Here is a 23517-nt window from a genome sequence, read left to right on the forward strand (position 1 = left end):
CCCTCACGGTGGCGGCTCCGCGTCCCCGGGCCCAGCCCCGCAGCCCCCGGGCAGCCCCGGGCCGGCCGTGGCGGGGGGCGGGCGGCGGGGGCTGGCCTCGAGCCCCGGAGCGGGGCAGGTCCGGAACGAGCTGAGGGGCTGAGGGGGGTTTGTCGTGGGTCCCCTGCAAAGCGCTGACGGGGGAGCCGTCTTAGAGCCGGGGAGGGGGCTCTGTACAGAGGACCCCGTTTATTTGTAAACGTTTCCGTGTTATTCTCCGTCAGGGACTTCTCTGTGAGGTTTGCTAAGTGGCGCTGCTAATGCGGTTTCCTTTCAGGTTGGAAAAAAAAAGCGAGGGCTGTCATCGTTCTGTAATTAACAAAGGTCGTCACTCTCAGACCCCGCTCATCCCTTGCACTGGAGTCGCAGCGGCAGGTTAGGTTGCTTTTCTATTGTTAATAAGCAGAAAAAAACACCACCTAAAAGCACGAACTTTGCTACAGCTGTCCCCTTCCAAGGCTGGGTGGGTGGCAGTCCCAGAGCACAGGACTTCAGTGTGCGCTCAGAGGCTGTTGTGCCACGCTGAGGTAACGTCCTGGTAATAACGCATGTTCCAGATAACCTCTTGGGTGAGCCAACTTCCCCACAAAACCATTAGCTTGAGACTTAATAACAGGGCTTGTGCTGTGCCTGTTGGGCTTGGATCTATTCACAGTGACTGTCTCCTGATACTGCTCCAGTAGTTTCAGCGGGACTGTTACTGTTAAGTTCGCATGCTAATAGGAAAACCCTGTATGTTTCAAGTGCAATAAATTTGTCCACTTTGTGTTAGCAGTCTTCTTCAAAGTCCCTTTCACATCTTTAGCATAATGCTAGAGAAGAAATGGAACGGGCTGAAAGAAAAATGTGCTGAGATGGCCGTTGTCTTTTAAAGGAAAACGAGCTGCTTTCGCATTGCATCATTTCTCCTTCAGCGCCTTTAGGAACAGTAGAGTTTGTTTCATTCCTAATTTTAGCTAGAGGGAGCTTTTAAAGTTTCTGGCTTTTATGACAGTCACTGGCCTCTACAGAAATGACCATCTCTGGTGGATCACATGAGGACAGGCCAGACCAAACACACCTCCTGAAGAAGTTAATCTTATGAACATTGCCAGCTGGTCAGTGGTACTATGCAAAGTTGTTCCTGCTCTTTCCTAAAAAAAAAAGGGGGGGGGGGCAAGAATCAAAACCCAACCTTTAATTGTCTTTTTCTTCCTTTCTCTACAAAAACCCAGCTTAATTAAGTCTAATTTAAGTTTTTTTGTTGTTTTTTTGTTTTACGCTTGTATTGCCTCTTGTTTGGTCAGAAAGGTTGTTGATGGAACTTTTATAAAAAATAACACAATAGAGTAACAGAAAAGCATGTTAGGGGAGGCTTGGGCAAAAGATTTTCCATGCCCTACCTCCAGATCCCAGAAAGAGTGCATCAGTGTGAGTACCTCCAGGCTCAGAAGATGTTGGCACCCCAACATCTTCATACTCTCTTCACCGAGAGATACCAGCATCAGGCGTTATGCTATCGGGGTTACATTTTACTTCCTGAAACTGTGCTCCCACTGGAGAGAAGTAACAGGCTTTAGACTTCATCTGCTTTGATCTCAGTTCCGTGGACAATCACGCATGGAAAGGTAGATAAGTTCTAGATACAACATCCCTGATGGTGTGTCTTCCTGGTCTAGGTTGATTAATGAAATGAAATAGTTTACTTTTCTTCACTTCTTCATTTGTTCTTATCAAACTTGGCTAAGAATATGGTGAAGTCTGCAGTGATGTTCCACTATTTATCAACTTTTGATGTCCCACATTAAAAAATATCTTCCACCTACCTGTTTAAGGATTTGTGCGACTTCATATCATCAGGAAAATCTGTGCCAAGTATTTAAAAATGAATCATTGACAGAATGCACTCAGAGAAGGAAGCTGTATTTTTTAGCAGCAAACTTCCTGTTAGTAAGTGGTACAGGTGAACTACAAAAGGAGTTCTGTCCCATCTTCTCAGACGTCTTAGAAACAGGGATAAATAAAAGTAATATATATTATTTTTCTATTATTAGGAATTCAGAGTGGTTTTAATGTAAAGTCTATCATGTCCTGCAACTCGGAGAGTCAATAAATGTGCATTTCCATGCTGCTGCCACACCTTTTGGACAATCTGTAGCTTTTTTTTTTTTTTTAACAAAAAAGATCTGCACAGCAGTGCCTTTTACCACCCTTTTACCACTCTCATTTCTGTAATACAGCTGGACTACTGCAGAAAACATGATCAAATCAGAAGGGAGCCTTTTTGCACTGCAAGTGATACTTCGAAGGGATGTAAACTAAGCATGGATTTGTTGACAGTATTCTGCTCGGCTTCTGATCTTACCCCTCCAACAAGTTAGTTCTGTTCAGAATTATGTCACTGTTACTACACGGATTTTTGCTAATTATTTTCTGCCTTGTACACGCAGCAAAACATCTAGTTCTTTGTCAGCTCCTCTAACATATTTACCCTTGGGCTTAGGAAAATTCTTGGCTAGAAATACTAGAAATCTGAAACTAATACTATTTTTTTAAAGCCAAGATATGTTTATCAGTGCTCCGAATCCCTGATGTGAGAAAAAATTACTTGCCATTTTCTTTTTAGCAGAATAGTATCTAATCTCTAGTAGTGAAATACAGCTCATAATTGCACTGCAGATTAGACCAAGTGTGCTTGTACACCAGCACAGGGTGTACACCCTGGATCAGTTTGTGGTGCAGTAGAGAGCTGTTGGAGAACATTATATTTTATTTAGTTTTGCATTGTAATTTTATTAGTGGGTATTTGGAATCAAATGTTTTTATGATTTATTCATGGAACATGTGATTGCTTCTCAGTCCCTGGAAGTAGAGGATTCTGCAAGTTTATTACTGTTTCTGGTCATGTTAGGCTTAAGTACCCAAGTGTGTGGGTGGTGATACTACTGTGCTCTGTGCCCATGGATATGTTTATATTTTTGTTTTTACAGCAGCAGAATTTAATGTTTTACAAGACAGCGATGGCTTTTTCTCTGGAATCTGAATATGGAGGCCACAGGGACAGATGAAGTAGAAAAGATAAAATCAAAGTTTATGTCAGCATGGCACAACATGAAATACAGTAAGTGAAACAACGTACGCTAAAATCTTGTCTCTATTGAAACAAGTGGAACTTGTCTTGTTGATACGATCGGAATCATGAATCAGAAACACAACTAATATTAATGATCAAAAATGCAATATAGCCCTTGAAGCCATTTTAGCTTTGATATAACAAGCAATCTGGATAAACAAACTTGTTTAGCTTTCCATTTTTGAAATTGATTTCCATAATTTCATTTTTAAATGGCTTATTTCAGAAAACGATACATGCATTATGTAAGTAGCACTAAATAGCACTAGATTTGCATAGCCTTTGTACAGGGATAGTATGGAATCATTTGCGCAGAGGTTTTATTTTTATGTGTACTCTTGAAAAAATAGGATTTGTGTGAAACACAAACTCCACTGACGAATCTACTTCACACGCTTGTGTAACATACTTTTCCACAGATGAATGTCAGTAATTTGTTTAAAAGCCAAGCAGATTTCCAAGTGTCCCTTTTACTAACCTGTTCTTAACCTTAATTTGTTGGTTTAATAAACATAGAGTACTTTTCTGAAGACTTTTTGAGTCTGAAATCTGCAATGTAATGTTGTAATGAGGCATGTTTAATCCTACAGGAAAATTAGTATTCTTCTTACATTTTCACTGGTCATGTGCAAAGCTTTGTGTATATTATTAGAGGAGTTGGGAATCTCTCAGAATCAAACTACGCAATAATGAATTCACAATGGAGACAAAGCAACTTAGGCTCAGCTGTAGCACTTCTGTATCCTAACAATTTCTAAACAGTAGTGCAATTGTATTAACATTCAGATATTCACACATGGATAACATCATTGCTTTCAAGGCAGAATTTTTATCTGTGTTTTGTAATATTAACCTTTTTGTTACTTATGAAAGTAAAACCCACTTTTGCTACATTTTCCCTATATTGCCCTTTAAGGGTTACCTTTGGCTTAATCATATGCTATTAGAAATGCCTTTTTGGAATGCTACAGTCACAGATTTGTATTTGTTTTGCATTTATTTTAGGTTGGGTGTTGAAAACAAAAACTTACTTCAGTAGAAACTCTCCGGTTTTTCTGCTGGGAAAATGTTACCACTTCAAATCTGATGGTACGTACGTAGCACTTAACTCATTGCAATCTTATTCGGCAAGAACTCTATGGATATATTTTTAATCCTCTAGAAAGACCTTCGTTAACAATTACCGAATTCAGAATGTAGATGTGAAAAGCTTAGAAAATTCTTATTTAAATATGTGGAACGCCACCACTAATACAATCCATCCTAACCTGCTTTATTCAGATTTTACAGTAAAGTCTTGTTCTTTCTGTAAATATCAGTCCTGTAATTTACCCATCAAACTGAGATTTTCTAAAAATACATGAATGAAATAGTGACAATACCTGTAAGAAGAGTCACACACCAGCACCTTTGTTAGCGTTTTTAGTATGCAGTTTTCTAAGAATCTTTTCTTTTCTTTTTTTTTTGAATGCCTCTATTATACCATTTACCTATAGGTGAATTAAGCAGTTGTTTACCTGCAATTCAGCAATTCCACTGACAGTTTTCAGCTGGAACATTTCTAATATCTTTGCCCTGCAATTTTCCCTTCTTGTATTTGAAGCAATTGTTAATTTTTGCAAGTTTGCCCTATCTTTCTGATAGAATACCTGTATATTTTCATTCCAGTAACAGAAGTCCCATACCAAGTTATAACTTAAATTGTGCTTTGCCTTACAGAATCTGGTGAACTCTCTACAGATGGATCCGATTTTGACAAAATCAATACGGAGATTTCAGGAAATGTTGATGAGTTTCGTAAAGATTTCATTTCTAGAATATGGCTGACCTACAGAGAGGAATTTCCTCAAATAAAGGGATCTGCATTAACAACAGACTGTGGTTGGGGTTGCACACTGAGAACTGGTCAAATGTTGTTGGCTCAAGGTCTTATGCTTCATTTTCTTGGTAGAGGTAAGTTACAAGGGAGGAGCTGTATATTTGGTGTGATAGGCATGGGTGTTTTGTCGAGTGTGTGACAGTCTTTATATGGCCAGAATCTAAAGTTCCAGCTGGTTTTGGTTCTGGGCTTCCTTTCATTAATACTGGGATTGTATTGTGACAGAGCAGTGATCCAGCTGATCTACTCTTCCATTTTTGAAAAAAGGAATATGAGGTTGTGTCAAAGAAAGACACTGGAAACCCCACAGAAGCTAATTGTGAAGTCAAATACCTCAAAAAATTGTGATCTAATATCTACATATTGCTGTGAGCCATGTAAACGTCCAATTCTCCTGAATCTTGCTCGTTTCTTCAACTCTGAATGTCGAAATGAGTTCCACAGCCCATAGCTGTGGGCTATAACAAAAGCGATGTTCTTTTATCAGTTTTTAAGTTGTACGCTATTCAATTTATCCCAGTATTAATATTTTGAGTTAATAGAAGGACTTTAATACATCATTCTGTGTTGAAATTTTCACTAGTTCATTTTTTCCCTTTCCCTGTGTACTTACAAAGGAACTTTCCTTTTTTTTTTATTGTCTATCTGAAATTACTCTTTCAGTCACAGCTGTTTGAAGGAAGTAGCTTTAAGATGCTCGGAACACTTTCTGCTTTCAAAGGTTTAGCATGCATGCCATCCCCATTCTTCTAAGCTGTGCCACGTCCTCTGTAGAGGTATTTTTGGTTCTTATGGTTAACCACCTTGTCTTTCATCCTCCTTTCCTCAATCTCTTTCATAATCAACCACATTGCCCCTTTGAAAGAATCAGTCTTACCCTCTGTCACCACTGTTGTCAAAATGATCCAAGCTCTGGGCTTGAAGCCACCCGGACACGTTAGTTAGAATACGATGTATGGTTTACTAAGCCATTTGGTGAATCCTTAGGAATGTTTTAGTAGAAGATAGTTCTGGAAGCCTGTTTTGAAAATGCTTTGTACTTAATGTGCAAATATGACGTGAGCTGTGAACGTAGTCCCAAGACAGCTGCGTCACCAAGTCTTCCTTCTTGGCAGTGTCGTCACTGAACTGTCAAACCAGCTTACTGAATGTTCCTGTTGCTGTAGGTACCTAAGTCATAAAACATTCGTTATTCTTTCCAACTGACTGCAGATATCAAAACATATGAAAATCCTTCTGCTGAGAGAACACAAATCCCTTAAATAAAACTTCTGTTATATGTATATTAAAAAAAAAAAAAAGAAAAAGATCAGAAGTCTACCTGTGAGTAGGAGGATGTAACGGCTCATTCTGAAGTAACCCAAAATAAAAAAGCCCCAGATTCATATCTGTAAAATCTACGGTTACAAAGAATTTCTTGCACTGTCCCCCATGAATCCTCATTTGGGAAGTGATCTGGTGATTCCAGAGTGCTGGTATTTCTGTGGCAATCCAAATATGTAGAAAATTGGAGTATGTATGGTCTTTCCGGACTACTTTTCTCATTACGTAGTCTTCTGACAGCTGGTGAATTATCTTTTGGAAAGCTTTTTATGAGGTTTGGGTAGCTTTTTAAACAGATTTAAGTGTTTACATGAAGTTTTTCATTGCCGCTTACTCTTTTCCCAGAGATGTTTTCATTATAGTTTAATGGTATTGTTTCTGTTACAAAGCAAAACTTGCCTGCAGTTACCAGCTGGAATACTCACAGTTACTGCTGCGTGGAAGGTTCCAGATATCGCTGAGTGATGTTGTAAATAAGTTTTTATTTTAAATATTAAGGCACTGGTAAGTTTACTTTGAAGTGCCTGTGCTCGAGACAGGCTTAAATTTGAAGCTCACAGGACAGGAGTAGCAAGGGCCCTGATGCTGTTACATGGAGCACCTTGTCCTTAGGGGTTGTTCCTTGCTTGGCTGTGGCAGCCTTCCCCACTGCACTCTGGGGTGCTCCCTGCAGGCCTTCAGAATATTTTCTGGCCTAGCAGTAAGTTCACTGTGTTTCAGAGACTTCCTCACGTGCTCCGTGTTGCAAATAGTTGTTCAGACCTGTGGGAGAGACTTTGAGTCATCTGACAGGTGAAGCCTTGCTGTTCTCTAGATGTGCTGAACCACCATTATGCTGTTAATAGGAACGAGGCATGTAGGATGCACTGTAAGAGAGACCTCTTGCTAGAAATGCATGCTGTAGGTACCGTGCTGAATAATAGTTAAACAAGTTCGTCTTGGAAGCTAGGTAAATCTAAGAACTGACAGATGTATTAACTAAAGGAATCTTTGCATTTTTCTGCTGCTCTGCTTTGTGCCAGCAAGCAGCGTTTGTTTTAAATGAGGAATTCCCCACTTTTGCCTTTTTTTAATAACTGACAGACCAGAACAATAAAAACCAGGCTTTGAAGCTTCTTGATTGACTTGAGTAAAACTAAATGGTACTGAATAGCTAACTTTTGTATTTTTAATATGCAAGATTGTTCTGTTCTGTGCCTTGTGATCAGGTACGTCTTTTATATATTAACTGAGTAACCTACTACACCAGATAGCATAAATAGCTAATAAAATTTACTGTTAGTTGTATTTCTTTTCTCCTGTCATACAGCAGAAAATAAAAGCAAATTATGTTGCAGTTTAGTCCTTTGTTTACGTTTTAGCAGTGACATTTGCATCTTGGTACATAAAGTCCATATTATCGGTCTGAGGAACCTGGGGGGAGAGGGGAGTGTGCTTTGCTGATTATACCAAAAGTTAACAGTAAGCCTAATCTGCATCTTAACATTTCCTGCTGCAGCCTGGGTCTGGCCAGATGCGTTGGACATTGAGAATTCAGATTCTGAATCCTGGACGGCCCATACAGTTAAAAAGCTGACAGCATCATTCGAAGCATCGCTTACAGCAGAAAGAGAACCCAAGATCCTGTCAAACCATCATCGGGGAACACTAAGGAGAAACTGTGGCGACAATGAAATGAGAAATGAAGTTTATCATAGAAAAATAATTTCTTGGTTTGGCGACTCTCCGCTGGCAGCTTTTGGCTTACATCAGCTAATAGAATATGGAAAGAAGTCTGGAAAAATTGCTGGAGATTGGTACGGGCCTGCTGTTGTTGCACACATTTTAAGGTAAAAGTATCTTTATTCTTTGTTGTTATCGTGCCTTGCCCATTACAGGAGAAGCATTTCAACGTGTCATGAGATTACTTGAGCTTAATTGAGCATCTAGCTGTTCATTATTGGCTTTGTAAAATGTCCATATTAGCAGCAATTCTAGAGTTTTTTCAGAGACAGGAATGGAAATAGCAGTAGGTACAGGAATTAAACTCTGAGCCACCATTCAGTCGTATTTCAGGAAAAAAGCAACATTCCTGTTTTCCCGTACATTGTGCAGTAAGAGTCCCAAGGTCTCTCCCAAACCTGGGCTTTTAAGTAGAGCTGCATTTAATGAAATGTTCTAAAAACTAACCACTCTTTCAACCTTGGAACATGCATAACGTTATAGATTTTTTTTTTTTTATACTGTAACCTGGGGGCTGTAATGTACTGATAGTGTAATGAAATGTCAGAGCTAAAATTGATGTTTTCAGCATTTCTTTGCACATATCAAATTCTTGTGAAACTGTAAATGTATGGGACTATTAATATTATAATTATATCACAGTAAAAGTAAAGGGTCTGTGACATTCAGTGTGGTTTAAAAAAAAAAGTCGAAAGTCAAATTTCTCCATACTGTGTGCCTTTATATACCATTTCTTTGAATATTACTGATTTGGGGTTTTTTATAGTCATATATACTTACGTTCTTAGCAGATTCCAGTTTACCTATAAACTGAATGACTAAGAAGTCATTTAAGCATCAGAAGTGACAGTTCCTCTGTTAATCTATGTATGTGTAGAGGGACCAATTTGATAATTAGCATCCAAACATACTCGTCCGAAGTGAAACAAATCGTGAAATGCTCTGATGTGTGTAAGCATACATGCAAATGCACAGAGTGATGTGGCACGTTAGCATTACCTATGCGTTTTCTTCTATTTTTTTTCCTGATGACAGAAACTGTCAGAATTCTTTTTGCTTGCTTTAAATTTCAGTAGCCTGTTTACCGAATAGATAGCGGGGAAAAAATTTGGCCCAGCATTCCATTTAACTTAAACCCACCGGTGATTTTAAACACCACAGAGCTTTCCGTTCCTAGATCTCCTTTCCCCTTACAGCAGTACTAACAACGTATAGCACTCTCATAACTTGAGAATGGCTGTGTTAAACGATTCCTCAAAATATATTGTGAAATAAAGGGATAGTGACCATTTAATGCAAGCATGTATTGGAAGTCAAAGGCTAATCTTCTATTTTGAACAGTTTAATTTCTTTACAAATGTTGTCCTTGATTGATGGTCATGCTTCAGACTATCGACATACATTTTCTCTTTAGTTTTTAGGTCCATTACTCTTATTCTTTTGAGGATAGTCTAATACTGCAATTATGTCTTTGAAAGTTTTGGTGAAACCCTATAGCCTTTTATGTGCTAGCTTTTATTTCAATAGACATGGGGTGCTAATTTGTGGCTAGTTATATGAACTGAAGTCAACTAGAGATTTATCAAGTTGAAAATAATAATTTTGTCAGCAAATTTAGCCTTTATTATACTGATGCACAAACAAAAATTGCTATAAACTGAAAGAAATTAGGTAGATGAATATGAATTTCATTGTAAGTCAATGTGTGTGTGGTTGTTTTTTTTTTTAAATCTGTGTGTGGTTTTTCATTGTTTCTTCTAAATGGCCAGGCACTGTTATCCTTGCTTGGGAAAAAAAACTACTGCCATATATACTGGATCTGGGTATCCAGTGTTATTGTTTGTTTGGTTTTGTTTGTTTTTCAAAATCACCCTCCATCTGTACTGATCTGAAATGGAAGGTGTTTTGAATTTAAAAAAATAAATAAATAAAAAGCAGAACAATTAAAAACAACCTGTTTTTAAAAATGAAATAATATGTGTTTATTTAATGTTAATTTCTCTAAAATTAGAGATGATTGTTTTGTGTTTGTACTTAGAAAAGCTGTTGAAGAAGCCAGAGACCCTGAGCTACGAGGAGTAACAGTCTATGTTGCTCAGGATTGTACAGGTAAATGTTGTGACTATGTAGATTTTTGCAAACATTTTAGATGCTCTTTATGCCTTTCAGTAAGCACTCAACAGTGGAGCTATAAAGAAAAAAAATAAATGCAAAAATGGATCCCCAAAATTGAGATTATGTAGACAAAGGGGTTCTTGGTAGGGGCAGGTGTTTGTTCTTTTGTTTGAGAATCGGGCATCACGACTAGAAAGCCTTACACGTTGCTTGTTTGGTTTCTTATTAAGATAATGAAATTCGGAATCCAGAAAGAAAACTTCTTCTTACAATCTGCCCGTAATAACTTTTTAATTGAGGAGTCTGAGGATTTAAATTAGTTACTCCTTTTTGTACTCTGTTTCAATGTTGCTCAAATAATAAGCTAGTAACAGCTTCCGTATCTTCCTAAAAATAACTACCCCAAGTAATATAAAAATACTTAATTTCAGTTGGAATAGATTTGTTAGTTACATTTTATCTTCTCTTTTACATCACAGGTTTCTTAAAACAAACAAACAAAAATATATATATATATATATACTGTTTAAAAAAAAATCTGCACCAGTCTCTTAGAATAGTAAGAAGTCATTTTTGCTTTGAGTTCAGAGATGCGAGCAGGATAGCGACCCAGGGCGTGTGGTAACCTTTCCTCTGCTGCAGCGTGGCATTTTAAATAATCAGTAACAGGCAGAGGAGCTTAGAGCCCTGGATGTTCAGGAGCAGAAAATGATGACAAGATAAAATAAACACGTGGTGAAACTTTACAGTAATGACTACAGTCTTTCAAGTCCAGCACAGTGCATTACTTTAGTAGCCATGTTTAGCTGCCAGAAATTTTAGTTATATCGTAACCGATCTTGATAGGACAGGAAGGAACAGTGTCTGTGTGTAATCAATCAGACTAGTTTTAAAGAGACACTCTTTAATCATATGCCTCAAACCAGCTTCACCTGACTTGCAATGACAATGAAAACTTATAAAATTCTATTTATTTTTCATTTCTTTGTCCTGGTGATGATTTTCATAACCCTTTTAATTTGGAGGGAATAAGCAGTAATACTACATTTAAGTTTTTTTCACTCATTTTTCAATGACTGCTTTGTATTAACTTCAGAGAGTGAACATAAATATTAAAATCAGTTATTGTCTTTTTTTCCTTTAATGTGTTTATATTTCTGTTAGTTGTAGGCCTTCAAGTTTTAAATTACTCCTTTTAGAAGAAATTGTGAATAAATATTTATTGTCTCTCGCCTTAACCTACTCCTGCTGCATTTTCCTGGCAATGTGTCTTACCTCAGCAGCAGCTGATTATTATAAGATATTGCTGAAAATAAGGAAGCATAACACTATCTTTTATCAGAGTCGCTCAGGAGTTATATTTCAGGAGGACAGCAATATTTTCAAAGGACTACAAATAGTTTGTCAGACTTAGTGGTGTCATTTTGAAGGTGTGTCTTTTTAAAATCTAGCGGATGTGTCTTAAATATGAATATTTTTGTGTCTCTTTCCAGTCTACAGTTCAGACGTTATTGACAGACAGTGTTCTTGTACGGATTCTGAAAAAACAGACACAAAAGCTGTAATTATATTAGTTCCTGTGAGACTCGGTGGAGAGAGAACAAACATGGACTACTTAGAGTTTGTAAAGGTATGAAATGAGAGTTCAATCATTTTTCAAATCGTAGCACTAGGTGATATGAAAAGAGACTTGACGATGGTAATCTTCTACCTATTAAATGTGTGGTGGTGATTTTACAGTTGAAGGTTGTAAAGTTTGACTTTACAGATTTTAAATTTCCCTATTACAAGATCAGACATAATTGCAGAGCACATGATGTCCCTTGGTAAAGCAGTGAAAACTGTTCTGCTCCTGAAGTAGCTACCTGAAAAGACATTAATGTAGTGGCTTAAATTATAAATGGTAATTTAGCTACATATGCTGCCAGAGTTGTGCTATAAGTATCAGTCAGCGTTTTAAAATATAAATATACCAAACACCTTAATCTATTTTCTTATTTTTTGAAATGTCAAATGGCTTAAGGTTGTTTCTTGTCCGTTCTTACCTTTTTCATTTTCTTCCCCTTATGAGAGAGGATAGCATTTTTTGACACCTTTAGTCATAATTTCCACTATTGTTTCCCTACGTGGACAGTAGGATGAATGCTTCTAAGGACAGTGATGCAGAAGTAGCAAGCAGTCACCACAAATAAAAAAGAACTGGGGAAAAAAAAAAAGTAAAACTTCAGAAGAAAGGTTTATGCTGTCCTCTTTTTTTTTAGAGGAGGCTCCACTTACGGAGCTAACGCTTGAAGATGGGCTGTAACACAGTGGACCATCTCCTGCGCCTTCAGCACGAGATTATTTGCCTTAGTGAGAGAGGGTTCTCTTAGCCCTGCTGCTTAATCTTTTTCCATGATGCCGTTTATCGTAGGAAATACCGTCTTTAAATTCTATTCTAATTTTTAAAATTGCACACTTTAGTGGTATGTATAAAGTCATAGAGTGACTTGGGTTGGAAGAGGCCTTAAAAATCACCTGCGTCTGGTCCACCCCCCTGCCACGTGCAGGATGCCACCCACCAGATCAGGTTTGTCAAGGCCCCGTCCAACCTGGTCTTGAACACCTCCAGGGATGGGGCATCCACAACCTCTCTGGGCAACCTGTTCCAGTGCCTCGCCACCCTCTGAGTGAAGAATTCCCTCCTAACATCTCATCTAAATCTCCCCTCTTTCAGTTTAAAACCATTCACCCTTGTCCTACCATCTGCCTGAGTAAAAAGTTGCTCTCTGTCTTTTTTTTATAAAACAAAACCCCGTTAAGTACTGAAAAGCTGCAAAGAGGTCATCCCAGAGCCTTCTCTTTTCCAGGCTGAACAGCCCCAGCTCTTTGTCTTTCTTCGTAGGAGAGGTGCTCCAGCCCTCTGAGCATCCTCATGGCCCTCCTCTGCTCTAACAGCCCCACACCCTTCTTGTGCTGGGGGCTGCAGATCTGGACGCAGTGCTCCAAGTGAGGCCTCATGAGGGCAGAGCAGAGGCGGGCAATCACCTCCCTCCACTGCTGGCCACTTCTCTTTTGATACAGCCCAGGATGATGCTGGCTCACGTCAAGCTTTTAATCCACCAGATCCCCAAGTCTCTCTCCACAGGGCTGCTCTCCGTGAGTTCTTCTCCCAGTCTGTCCTCATGTCTAGGATTGCCCCAGCACCCTGCGCTTGGACTTCTCGAACCTCATTCGGTTCACATGGGCCAACTTCTCCAGCTTGTTCAGCTCCCTTTGGATGGCATCCCTTCCTCCTGTGTATCGACTGCCCCACTCAGCTTGGTGCCATCTGCAAACTTGCTGAGGGTGCACTCGATCCCACTGTCTATGTTGTTGATAGAGATATTAAACAGCACTGGTCCCAGACCCCTGAGGGACGCCACTCGTCACCTCCACCTGGACACGGAGCCATTGACCACCGCTCTCGGGGGGAGGCCTTCAAGCCAATTCCCGATCCACTGAACCCATCTCTCTCCAATTTGGAGATCAGGATGTCGTGTGGGACCGTGTCAGAGGCCTTACAGAACTCCAGGTAGATGCCATCGGTCAGTCTTCCCTTGTCAACTGACGCAGTCACCCCATCGTACAAGGCCACCACACTGGCCAGGAACAGTTTCTCCTCAGTGAAGCTGTGCTGTCCGGATCACTCCCTTGTCCTGCAAAATCTGAGAGTCGGTCTTTTCTGTTACATCTTCTATGTTTGTGACCGTTTCACCTCTACAAAATTTCAGGAAAATGCGTTTGTTTTTAATGGTACAGGGAGGCAGAGAGATGAAGCCTTTCATTTAAGTGATGAACTCTTAAATAGCCTTTCTTTCATGATTTTTTTTCCTTATATTTTTAGATTTTTTGTTTCTTTGAAAAGTTTAAATTCTTTTGTGGTTAGTTCCGACAAGTTACAATCAGCCTGTGGTTGTACACATGATCTACAACAACCTTACTGTACTTAGGGCGTAAACTGCAAAAGAGCCTTTGAGTCAGTCACGTCCAGGAAAATACATGGTGCCTTCGCATGTAAGCTAACAAACAGTTGCTTTTGCAACTTTCCTAAGGCTTCCTCAGCTAAAGAAAAGCGGCTCTGGTTCTTTAATGCTGCCTTTTATGACTGATGGGTGGCAGTGGCTAGTTCTGCCCTGCTTTCTTCAATTTAGCTGCCAAAAGCACTCCTTTTGCCAGAGTGAAATATATTTTCATGGCACCGGGTTTCAAAGCACAGTCACGTCATCCCAGTTTGCTTTGCACAGCTGGCCTTACCGAGGTGACTGCTGCTGCTCAGATACCAGGGCTGGGGCTGCCTCTTGCCCTTGCTTGTGATGGAGACTGTGATAAGAGGGCTTTCGATTGCGTGTATCAGTCACTCCGGTCTCCGTCTTGGCTGTTCGCTGAGCAGTGACTGAATTTCTTGGGGTCTGGCTTAAAGTTAAAAATGCAGATTTTACCATGTAGTACAAGAGGTAATTTTTACAAAGGATTTTATATTTATGGATGAAAATTGATAAATATTTTATAATCCAGTTTTACAAGGGAATTTCCATAGATTAAACAGTTATTCATTACTCTAAATAGCTTTGCTCTCTTCCTGTTTCACTGGCAGAGAATGTGTCCTCCTGAGCCATTTCAGCCTTTGCCTCTCATCTACCTAAACCTTCTGTAATGTTAAGCCGTCAAAGAACATTTTCTAAAAAAGCCCTCACAGTCATGTTTTAAATAAGCATATCCTCTTAACCTGTATAAACCACAGTGAAGCTGACCTGTTAGCGTCTCAGGTACAACGGTTTTTGTTATGTTACATTATTTTATTACTATATTATTATTACTTTATTGTCTAAGTAGGGAAAAAAAATAGCTCAACAAGAAGCCTTGGCCTTATTAGAACAGGAAATATCAATCATTTTGTTGAGAGAAATGCTCCCTGTTTGGACAACGATAATGTGCTGGTTATAAGTTTAATGGCTGATCTCTTTGAGGAGAGGATGTGGATATGACCGCCAGCTGATGGAGATTTCATTTTAGCTCAAGTGATTGTCTTCTGGATTGCTGTCCCAGTTTGGGCCAGCGTCCAAGCTGTGGGCCCAAGATTTGTCTAGTGCCACCAGGAACCCCTGTGGTTTACTGATGTTTAAAGGCTGCTCAGTTTTCGGAGTATTTAATGGTCTTGGGCTTGTTTTATTGGAACAGTTGGGCTCAGCTTTCAGAACTGCTCAGTGTTGGCAAAATTCAGCTCCCTCTGCAGCTGGTAGGATAACTCATGGAGAGCTTTGTTAAGCCAGGACTGAATGCTCACAAAAATCCTAGTAAGTCCTGTGAAGAAACAGAGCCTCGTGAAAGGAAGAGCAGTAGAAATATGTTGGAGGGAAGGGGGAAGGACCTCCGTGCCTACTTTCATTCCTTTGTGGGTACTTACTGTAATAAACCAGGTAAATGAGGAGCTCCCAGGTGGTGACACAACCAGGAAAGCAAGTCTTAATGGCAAGTTCCTGGGAAGTGTCAGTTCTACCTCAAATGGGAGGTGATTATCCTTTTTTTTTTTAAATTTCCCTTAATTAAAAATAAATAAACCAAACACATAATGGTGGCATCTCTCCATTCTTATAATTTTCACCAGAACCTTTACTGTAAGCGATAACAATAATGCTGCTTTAAGAGCTGATGTATTTTCCTAATACTATTTTCAGAATAATTTTGCTATTGCAGGTTTTGTTTTTGTTTTCTCCTGATAACTTTTTTTAAAATGAGGCACAGGGTATGAGTACGTTTGGTTTCAGTTGGCGGCAGTGGTATGTTTTTGAGTGTTTCTTTGGCATTGGGGCTGTCTTAACGAGAAGCCTTTTGCTTCTCTGGGTGATTGTATTATTTCACTCTAAGAAGGCAAGGCAAGGTCAACGCTGGTCGCCTACAAAGACTGCAAGAGCTTGAGAAGATGAGCAGCGCTGTGGGTCTGACATGCTTGCCCAGAGGCAAACGGGTGGTTTGCGATGCTGCTGCCCCCTGCCATTACCTTGCAAGTCTGGGAGATGCCACCAGCCCTGATGAAGGAGCAGGAGAAGCAAAAGCGCCCGTTCCTCAGCCATGCCACTTCCCCCAAGGGCCTCCAGGCTGTTGAAGTCCTGCGCTGAGCAGGGCGGCTGAGGCTGGACGTGCAGGGAGAGGGCATTGCAGGCAGAGCCGGGGGCAGTAATGTCCTGAACAGCCTCCGCAGAAACCTCAAGAGCTTTTCTATGGTGTTTGTTGTCTGCAACTGCATCCAGAGCTTGTCGGTAACGGGAATTTCAGTCATTTACACTACTGAAATGTTCTTACTTGGCAAAGCTGTGTGCATGCAGGTAGATCCTCCTCCCCAGCACGAGAAGGTGTAGCTGTAAAGTTGCTGTTTCGTTAAATAATGATATGTCTGCTCGGTTTGTATGATAGCACAGACACGTATCACAGTTCCCAACTGTTTACAACGTGAAGGAGCGGAAATAACGCTGGCAGCACTCGTGCGACTGTGGCCTGTGGCTCCCCCAACCTTAGTAGCTTAGTCCTTAGTAGCTCCTAGTTGCAACGGCCAGGAGAGTGCATTCCTTCCTCTGCTCCCCCAGATAAAAATGATTCTGGGATTTCATCCCACCTCTCTTTACATCCCCATAGGTGTATTTGTGATGCATCTTTCTCAAAGAGGCGAGCTACTGACGGCTCCAATTCCCTATCTTCATGGTCAGAACATCATAACATTGATGGGATTTTCTGTTCTCTCTCTCTGATCTCGTTCTTTGGGCTGCCGTTTTTAGAGCTGTATTTTCTAGTTCCTGTTGCTTCGACGGCATTTCTCCCTGTGGATGTAAAAGTTCATACCCTGCTCCAGACAGACTTCGACATTTGAATGCAAAAAGAGGAGAGCCTCCAAGGCCCTGGAATGTAAACGTATATAAACTCTATAAATCTGAATATTTTGATATCTTCTGACTATACAACCTGCGCTCAACTTTTATGACATTGTGTTTTGTCTCCTTCCCCAAAATAATACTGCCGATTCTCTCAATGTATGAGCATCTCAGGAAAAAGGAGAATTTCTCCGTTTCTCTGGAATGTCTGGTAGCAGGCTTTCGCTTTGATCAGCTGTAAGCTTATAAAATTGAGTCAAGTCCCAGAAAATCTGGAAGTCAACTGGTTTTTGTTTTGTTTTGTTTTGTTTGTTTTAAAGGAAAAAAAGGGGAAAATAATTTGCCTAAAAACAGTAAAGTAAGAGCAGATTTTAATTTAGTTTAATGTTTTTTTCTGTTTAACACTGTTCTAATTATTTAATGTTTTGCTTGTAGGGAATTTTAAGCCTTGAGTATTGTGTTGGTATCATTGGTGGCAAACCCAAGCAGTCATATTACTTTGCTGGATTTCAAGGTTAGTGTTTTAATGTTATGTCTCTTCAATATTTTGCTTTAGGAGTTAGGATGTTAATATAGGACCAGTGGGAAATAGCATGATTAAAATAGCAAAATGAGTACCTTATTAATTCATCATATCTACCAAAGTCCAGTCATTTGTCATTTACCTCATACAATAATTGGATTCTGTAAAATGTACATTTAATTTCCCTTGTTGCATAAACAAGGCATGATTTATCCATTTCACCAAACTTCAGGAGCCTTTGCTGTTACTGTCTGGCAGTTCTTATTTACATATTTACATATTTACTTTTTACTAGTTTAAGTGGTGTTAGTTGATGCCTAAATGACAAGCAATATATTCTTCCTGTCAGGATGAAGCAGCACAATGCATTTTTCATATGCAAACTCCAGAATATAATTGTGTGTTTGTAAAAGTAATTTTATCACCAAAAATTAAATGACAGTCTCATCACTTTATAAAAATTCTGCTTATACAAGCATATTTGATTATGCAAAAGTTAATCTGTCCTGCAAAAACCTATGCTTCAGTCAATGAATATCAGCCTGGCAAGCAGTTACTTGCTGGCGTTTTTTTCAGCTTTTCTGCATAGAAATTGGATTGTAAGCAGTGTAATAATAAGGTGTTTTTTGAATTACTTGTCTTCTGTTTTGTCCTTGTAGATGACAGTTTGATTTACATGGATCCTCATTACTGCCAATCTTTTGTAGATGTCAGCATAAAGGATTTCCCTCTTGAGGTAGTATGGATATAGACCTGGCACTGTTTTCTTCCCATATGAATCAAACGCTAATTATTTAGAGATGTTCTAGCTAGCTGCATCTTTATGGTTTTACAGTTACATGTTATTTATCAAAGTTCTGCCCTTCTTTATAGGCCTATAATCAACGGAAATGACCAGAGGTTAAAAATTCAATATGAGGTTTTAATTTTTATTTCATTAACCTTTGTCTGTTTCTTTTCAATGATTGGAAAATCTCAAAACTAGATACCAGTTTACTTACGTATTTTTCCATCAGAGAAAATAGACAATAGACAATATTTGGAGATCTTAAGTGTGATTTAGTTGGATTTGTATTGGGTTAGTTTATCTTTTTGGTCATGTTTTTATAATTTATTGTAACTTCAAGTTGCAATGGACATTATTGAGAGAGTTACTGAAGTGTTCAACAGTAGGTGCCTGTAGTCAGTTTGGAACCGGAGTTTATGTAGGTTTATCCAGGAATTCTTAATATTTCTGTACTGGAGTAGGTGGTTATTTAAAATGTAATTTTTGCTTCTCACCACTTTGCAGGTCACTTTTATAGCTTCTTACAAGTGAAATTACTAAGGCCGAGCAGTGAGGTTTGTCATTGACTCGATGAACAATACTCAACTCTTCTCAACTGTTTCTTTTAACAAGTTTCATTATTATTTTTACTCAAGCTATTCGTATAGAATAGTTGTTTCCAAGAAACTGACAGGTCTGAAAACATAGTTGCTGGGTTTGTTCTTACTTTCCCATTCTCTAGGCCATGACTTTCTCTGGGTGCATCAACGTGTAATGGATGTGTCCTTTCAGGCTATGCTTACTTGTTAAAAATCATGCTTTTTAAATTATTTATTTATTTACAGTAGTGTTTTCCCTTTTCTTTAACTTCTTCCCAAATAATTTGCATTGAAAATAGATGGAGCTTAACAGAGGTTATTAAAGGACTGTATTATAAGGACCATGGGAAAACATTATCAGTTGCAGACGGAAGTGCTCAATAGCCACGGTGCTCGCAGTAAAAGCACTCAGTGCCATCCGTACAAACTCTTCTTTTTGATACTGGTGTGGACAAGTTCTGCATGAACTTCAGGCACCTTAGAGCAGCTCTTCGTGAAGTGTGAAAACATCCACTGCTTAGGACAGCATCAACTGTGCTGGAGCAGAGTTGGTTATTAGTAGTGATTCCTCATGCCAGTGTTCTGTGAAGTTAAGTACTCCTAAACGTGGAAACAGAGCTTCAGAAAAAAAACATACTGCATTTCAATAGGGAAGAGGAATATGTATTTATGTCCACCCCCCTGAAATACTAGTTTCTTAATGTAGGATTCTTGAAAGTTTGCAGTAAAGTCCTGTAAAGAGTGGAAGTCACGGCTCAAGAACGGGGTAGGTGATCTTAAATTGAGTAGTTATGCTTAGAAGGGAAGTCAAACGGTATGTAATCAAATTCTACGTCGTCATGGTTTCTGTTTTGTATAGCAGCTACGAGTTAACTTAAACTGAGAGAACAATGGAGGGAACGTCAGTGTTCCTGTCTAGCACTATCATGAAAAGAAAGAACTGTTAACATACCACTTTCAAGGAGGTAATATTTTGAAGTTGATCACAACACCTTAATCAAAATACCATCAAAAAATATCTAGGAAAAGAGATTACATATATCAAAGGGCTTATACAGGGCTAATGTTAAATCCTGGGGCTGACTAAAAGCAAATACTAACATAGATTTCAGTATTTGTGCTTAACAAGATGCCTTAATTGGTGTGACGTATAATGTGGAAATCTTAACGTTCTCTAGGAAATTAGAAGGTTCTACATTAAAAAAAAAAAAAAAAAAAAGGGAACATAATTGCTGTTTTAGATTCAGCAAAATGAAAAATAATCCTAGGCAGAAACTTTCATTCTTTTCAGAGATACCGTTGAATTTACCCCGTTGAGGTATTTGGAAGAAGGGTTGCTGAGAGTCCCAGTTCTCTGCTTATTTTGCTACTGCATTGTGGCAGCAGCCAGAGATTATAAGCAAGATCTTTGCTCCTTTATGCTAATAACCGTTGTAAAATACGGTGCCTTCTCTGAAGATTTTACAGTTTAATTGGGTAAGCCAGACAAAAGGTGGGAAGAGCACGGAGATGTAGAGCTGAAGTGACTTCCTTAAGGTCACGCTGGAGCTCAGTGGCCAAGCTGCAAAAAGTACACGTCTCTTTGGCTTCTGTTCCCATGACTAATCCTCCAGATTATGCTGCAGGCTGGCATTAATATGAATTTCCAAATAATAAGGTTTTAAAATGTATTTTGAAGGTACACAAGCTGCCAGCTTGGCTTGATAGCATCCTAATGCTTTTCTGCAGACAGAAAATATATTGCAATTTAATGCTTGGTGCATTTAATAGTATTATATCTTTGTCCAGAAATGTCAAAAGTAAACAGAAATTGCTTTCTTAGTGTGGATAGTTGCTTGTTAGATTTATCTGTGGGGAGTATTTTCAAAATTGACAAATTGTCCTGAATAAGTTGGAAATCAATCCACTCTGTATTGGCTTCCAGAATCCATTTGTTTGGAGGAGTGGGAAAAAAAAAAAAGCCTCTCCACTTCTTTTGTTGTACAGTGATTGGTGTAGCATTAAGAGCACTGCCCTGAACGGTACAGCAGAAGTGTAGTGGGAACGTTGTTGTTGAAATGTGGCTGTAAGGCAGAATTCAGTTTGTGCATTTGATGACCCAGGAATGAATATTCAACCTGCAACTTCTGCAGAGAAAATCTGAACAGAATTAGGAAAAAAAAAAAACAACAAAAGATAAAAATCAGTCTTGTATAAATACTATTTCTAATCTTTGCTTAGATTTTTTTAGCAGAGGTTTAATGCAAATACCTCTCAGGTTTGTAATCATACGCAGATAGAAATACCCTTCAACATGTGAAACTCCTGCACTGCCAGATACTCTCTGGGTAGGGAACTAGTGCTGTCGTCTTCTGCACATTGGCTTTTCTGATGAGCCAAAAACAAAAACAAAAAAAAAGAATTAAAGATCAAATGGGTTCTAGCCTAAAGACTGCCCGATGTTAGCTGCCGGCGGCTGCTGTTGCTGTACTCAAATCGGATGGCAACAGAGGAGAGGTGGTGGTGCTGGGGCTGTGGCAGCGAGCTGCCCTGGCCCCGCGCTGTGCCAGGAGCTGCGGGCACGCCGCACGCGCTGAGACGGGGAAGGAGCCAGCACGGAGCAGTCACCGGGGAATATGGATCGCCGTGGGAAGTTCAGGAAAAATAAAATCTGCATTTTAGTACGGGGGGCATCTCCGTCGCGGAGCGGTGCCAACCCGGTGTGTTAGCGTGCGTTTGTGGTGCTGAGCAGCTGTAGGAGCAGCGCTCGTGGTGTAACGGGCTGGCGGAGCCGCTGGCCCTGCCTGCTGGCCGCAGAACCGCCGGGACTGCCTCGCAGGTGGTGGCTTCAACCTAGGCAATAATTGCAGACGATGAGCTTCACCAAAACCACAGTCCCTGTAACAAACGAACACATGTCATAACGAGGCTAAACGGCACGTTTGTTACCTTTTCTCGCAGGAACTGTGAATGAGAAGTGGAGGGAAGAGTGTTCTGTTTGGTTTTTTTTTTTCCCTTTTGCACCACGGCTGCTGCTAGTGTCAGTTCACAGCACTGTCAGAGCATAATTCGTCATGGAACGAGATTCCACGTTAGGGAGAAAAATATTTATAAAGCAGGGCATGCTTTTGTTTTTTCATACTTGTGGGCTTTTGTAATACAGTCTTCCTTTTGTGTGTGTGTTTTTTAACCCATTTCATTCACTAAAGGAAAATAGATGAGGTTGGTTTATTCCATTATGCCTCTTTTATAGAGGCTGGGGGAGGGAGAGGGGCAATGGGCGGTGGTAGTAAAGCAGTAATTGTAAGATAGCGCAAAAGCTGTTACAAATTCAATTTGCAGAAGAGCATTCACCTCCTCTGCCTTGGGAATATTCATACAGGGCTGCTTGGAGCGGCGGACCTCTGACGGATTTCAAACTAACGTGGTGCTACGTGCAAGTTTGGTGAATGCAGCACAAACAGGAAGAGGCTGTACACGTGTGGAGAGTCAAATTCCATGAAACCTCTTTGGGTGGGGGTTGGAAGAAACAACTTCAGGAGCATGTGCTGGGGTTTAATACAAGTGATAGGGCGGGTTGGATGTTAAAGCTGTCGGTTAAAGAAAAAGGAAAAAGTAAATGCGTTGCTCTGTACCGTTCCCAACCTTAATCTATTTCCTGTTTTTTAATCTTGCAAATTGCAGTCATTCCACTGTCCGTCTCCCAAAAAGATGTCATTCAAAAAAATGGATCCGAGCTGTACGATAGGATTTTATTGTAGAACTGTGCAGGACTTTGAGAAGGCTTCTGAAGAAATAACCAAGGTAGGTGTCGAAGTTGCAAAATCGATTCCTCAGCCAGAACAGCATGTGTGCACTGTGTAGGGGTAAGGGCAGAGGATCAGCGCAGCTTTACTAAATACCAGTAATTCTTCTGTTGATATTTACTGCTGAATTTATAAACGTGAGAAATCCAGATTGTTTTTAATTTCATCTGTTTTTACCAATACATAAAACCCGGGCAGAACCTGAGCTGCGTGTTGTGAGGCTGTCGCTAACGGAGCAAAGTGATGGGCTCAAAACAAAGCCGGAGCCGGGCAGCCAGGATGGCACATGGCAGCTCCACGAGGTGGCACTATTGAAGTGAAAATATTTCTGCAGCCACCCTGCCGAGGTGCTGGAATTACCCGGTACCTGATGAGGAATTTTTAAAAGGCAATAAATCCCTTGGGAAGATTTTTTTTTTTTTTTTTTAAATGGAAGTATTTGATCAAGCCAAAATTGTATATTATTTCTTGTTAGCATAAGTGCTTTTTCTGATTGCATTTCAATGTAAAGCAGCGTGCTTATGATTTGGTGACAATGTTTGGAAGTTAACGGAGCGGGTATCACCCAGTAAATCTGTCTGATCATGTCCTTCCACTTGAAAAATACAGGTATAGGTTTACCTAGGTCCAAATGTAATTGACTTTTTTTTTCTTGATTATCCCAGCATATGAATATTTGAAGTACAGATTTATTAATATGTTATATTAACTGTGGTAGCCAATAACCATGCTTTGTGATTTTAAAAAAGGCCTTTGAAAGGATTCAGTGG

At 39.7% G+C, this 23517-nt stretch overlaps 1 protein-coding gene across 6 annotated transcripts in view; it reads left to right on the top strand.

The window, feature by feature from the left end:
- Positions 1-23517, top strand: part of ATG4C (autophagy related 4C cysteine peptidase) — a 28389-nt gene that overhangs the window by 309 nt on the left and 4563 nt on the right. The window contains exons 2-12 of one of the 6 annotated variants that reach the window (XM_040565925.1): positions 317-414; positions 2259-2394; positions 3009-3139; positions 4157-4240; positions 4871-5104; positions 7852-8182; positions 10114-10184; positions 11684-11820; positions 17510-17588; positions 18257-18333; positions 22626-22745. In XM_040565925.1, the coding sequence (XP_040421859.1) occupies positions 3064-3139; positions 4157-4240; positions 4871-5104; positions 7852-8182; positions 10114-10184; positions 11684-11820; positions 17510-17588; positions 18257-18333; positions 22626-22745 (1209 nt within the window). In that variant the 5' untranslated portion in view covers positions 317-414; positions 2259-2394; positions 3009-3063. Of the gene's footprint in view, positions 1-316; positions 3140-4156; positions 4241-4870; positions 5105-7851; positions 8183-10113; positions 10185-11683; positions 11821-17509; positions 17589-18256; positions 18334-22625; positions 22746-23517 lie in introns of those variants that run through there. The other 5 variants (XM_040565924.1, XM_040565927.1, XM_040565928.1 and 2 more) reach the window with 5 other exon arrangements.

Source organism: Cygnus olor, chromosome 8 (genome assembly GCF_009769625.2).
Source record: "Cygnus olor isolate bCygOlo1 chromosome 8, bCygOlo1.pri.v2, whole genome shotgun sequence".
Lineage (NCBI taxonomy): Eukaryota > Metazoa > Chordata > Aves > Anseriformes > Anatidae > Cygnus > Cygnus olor.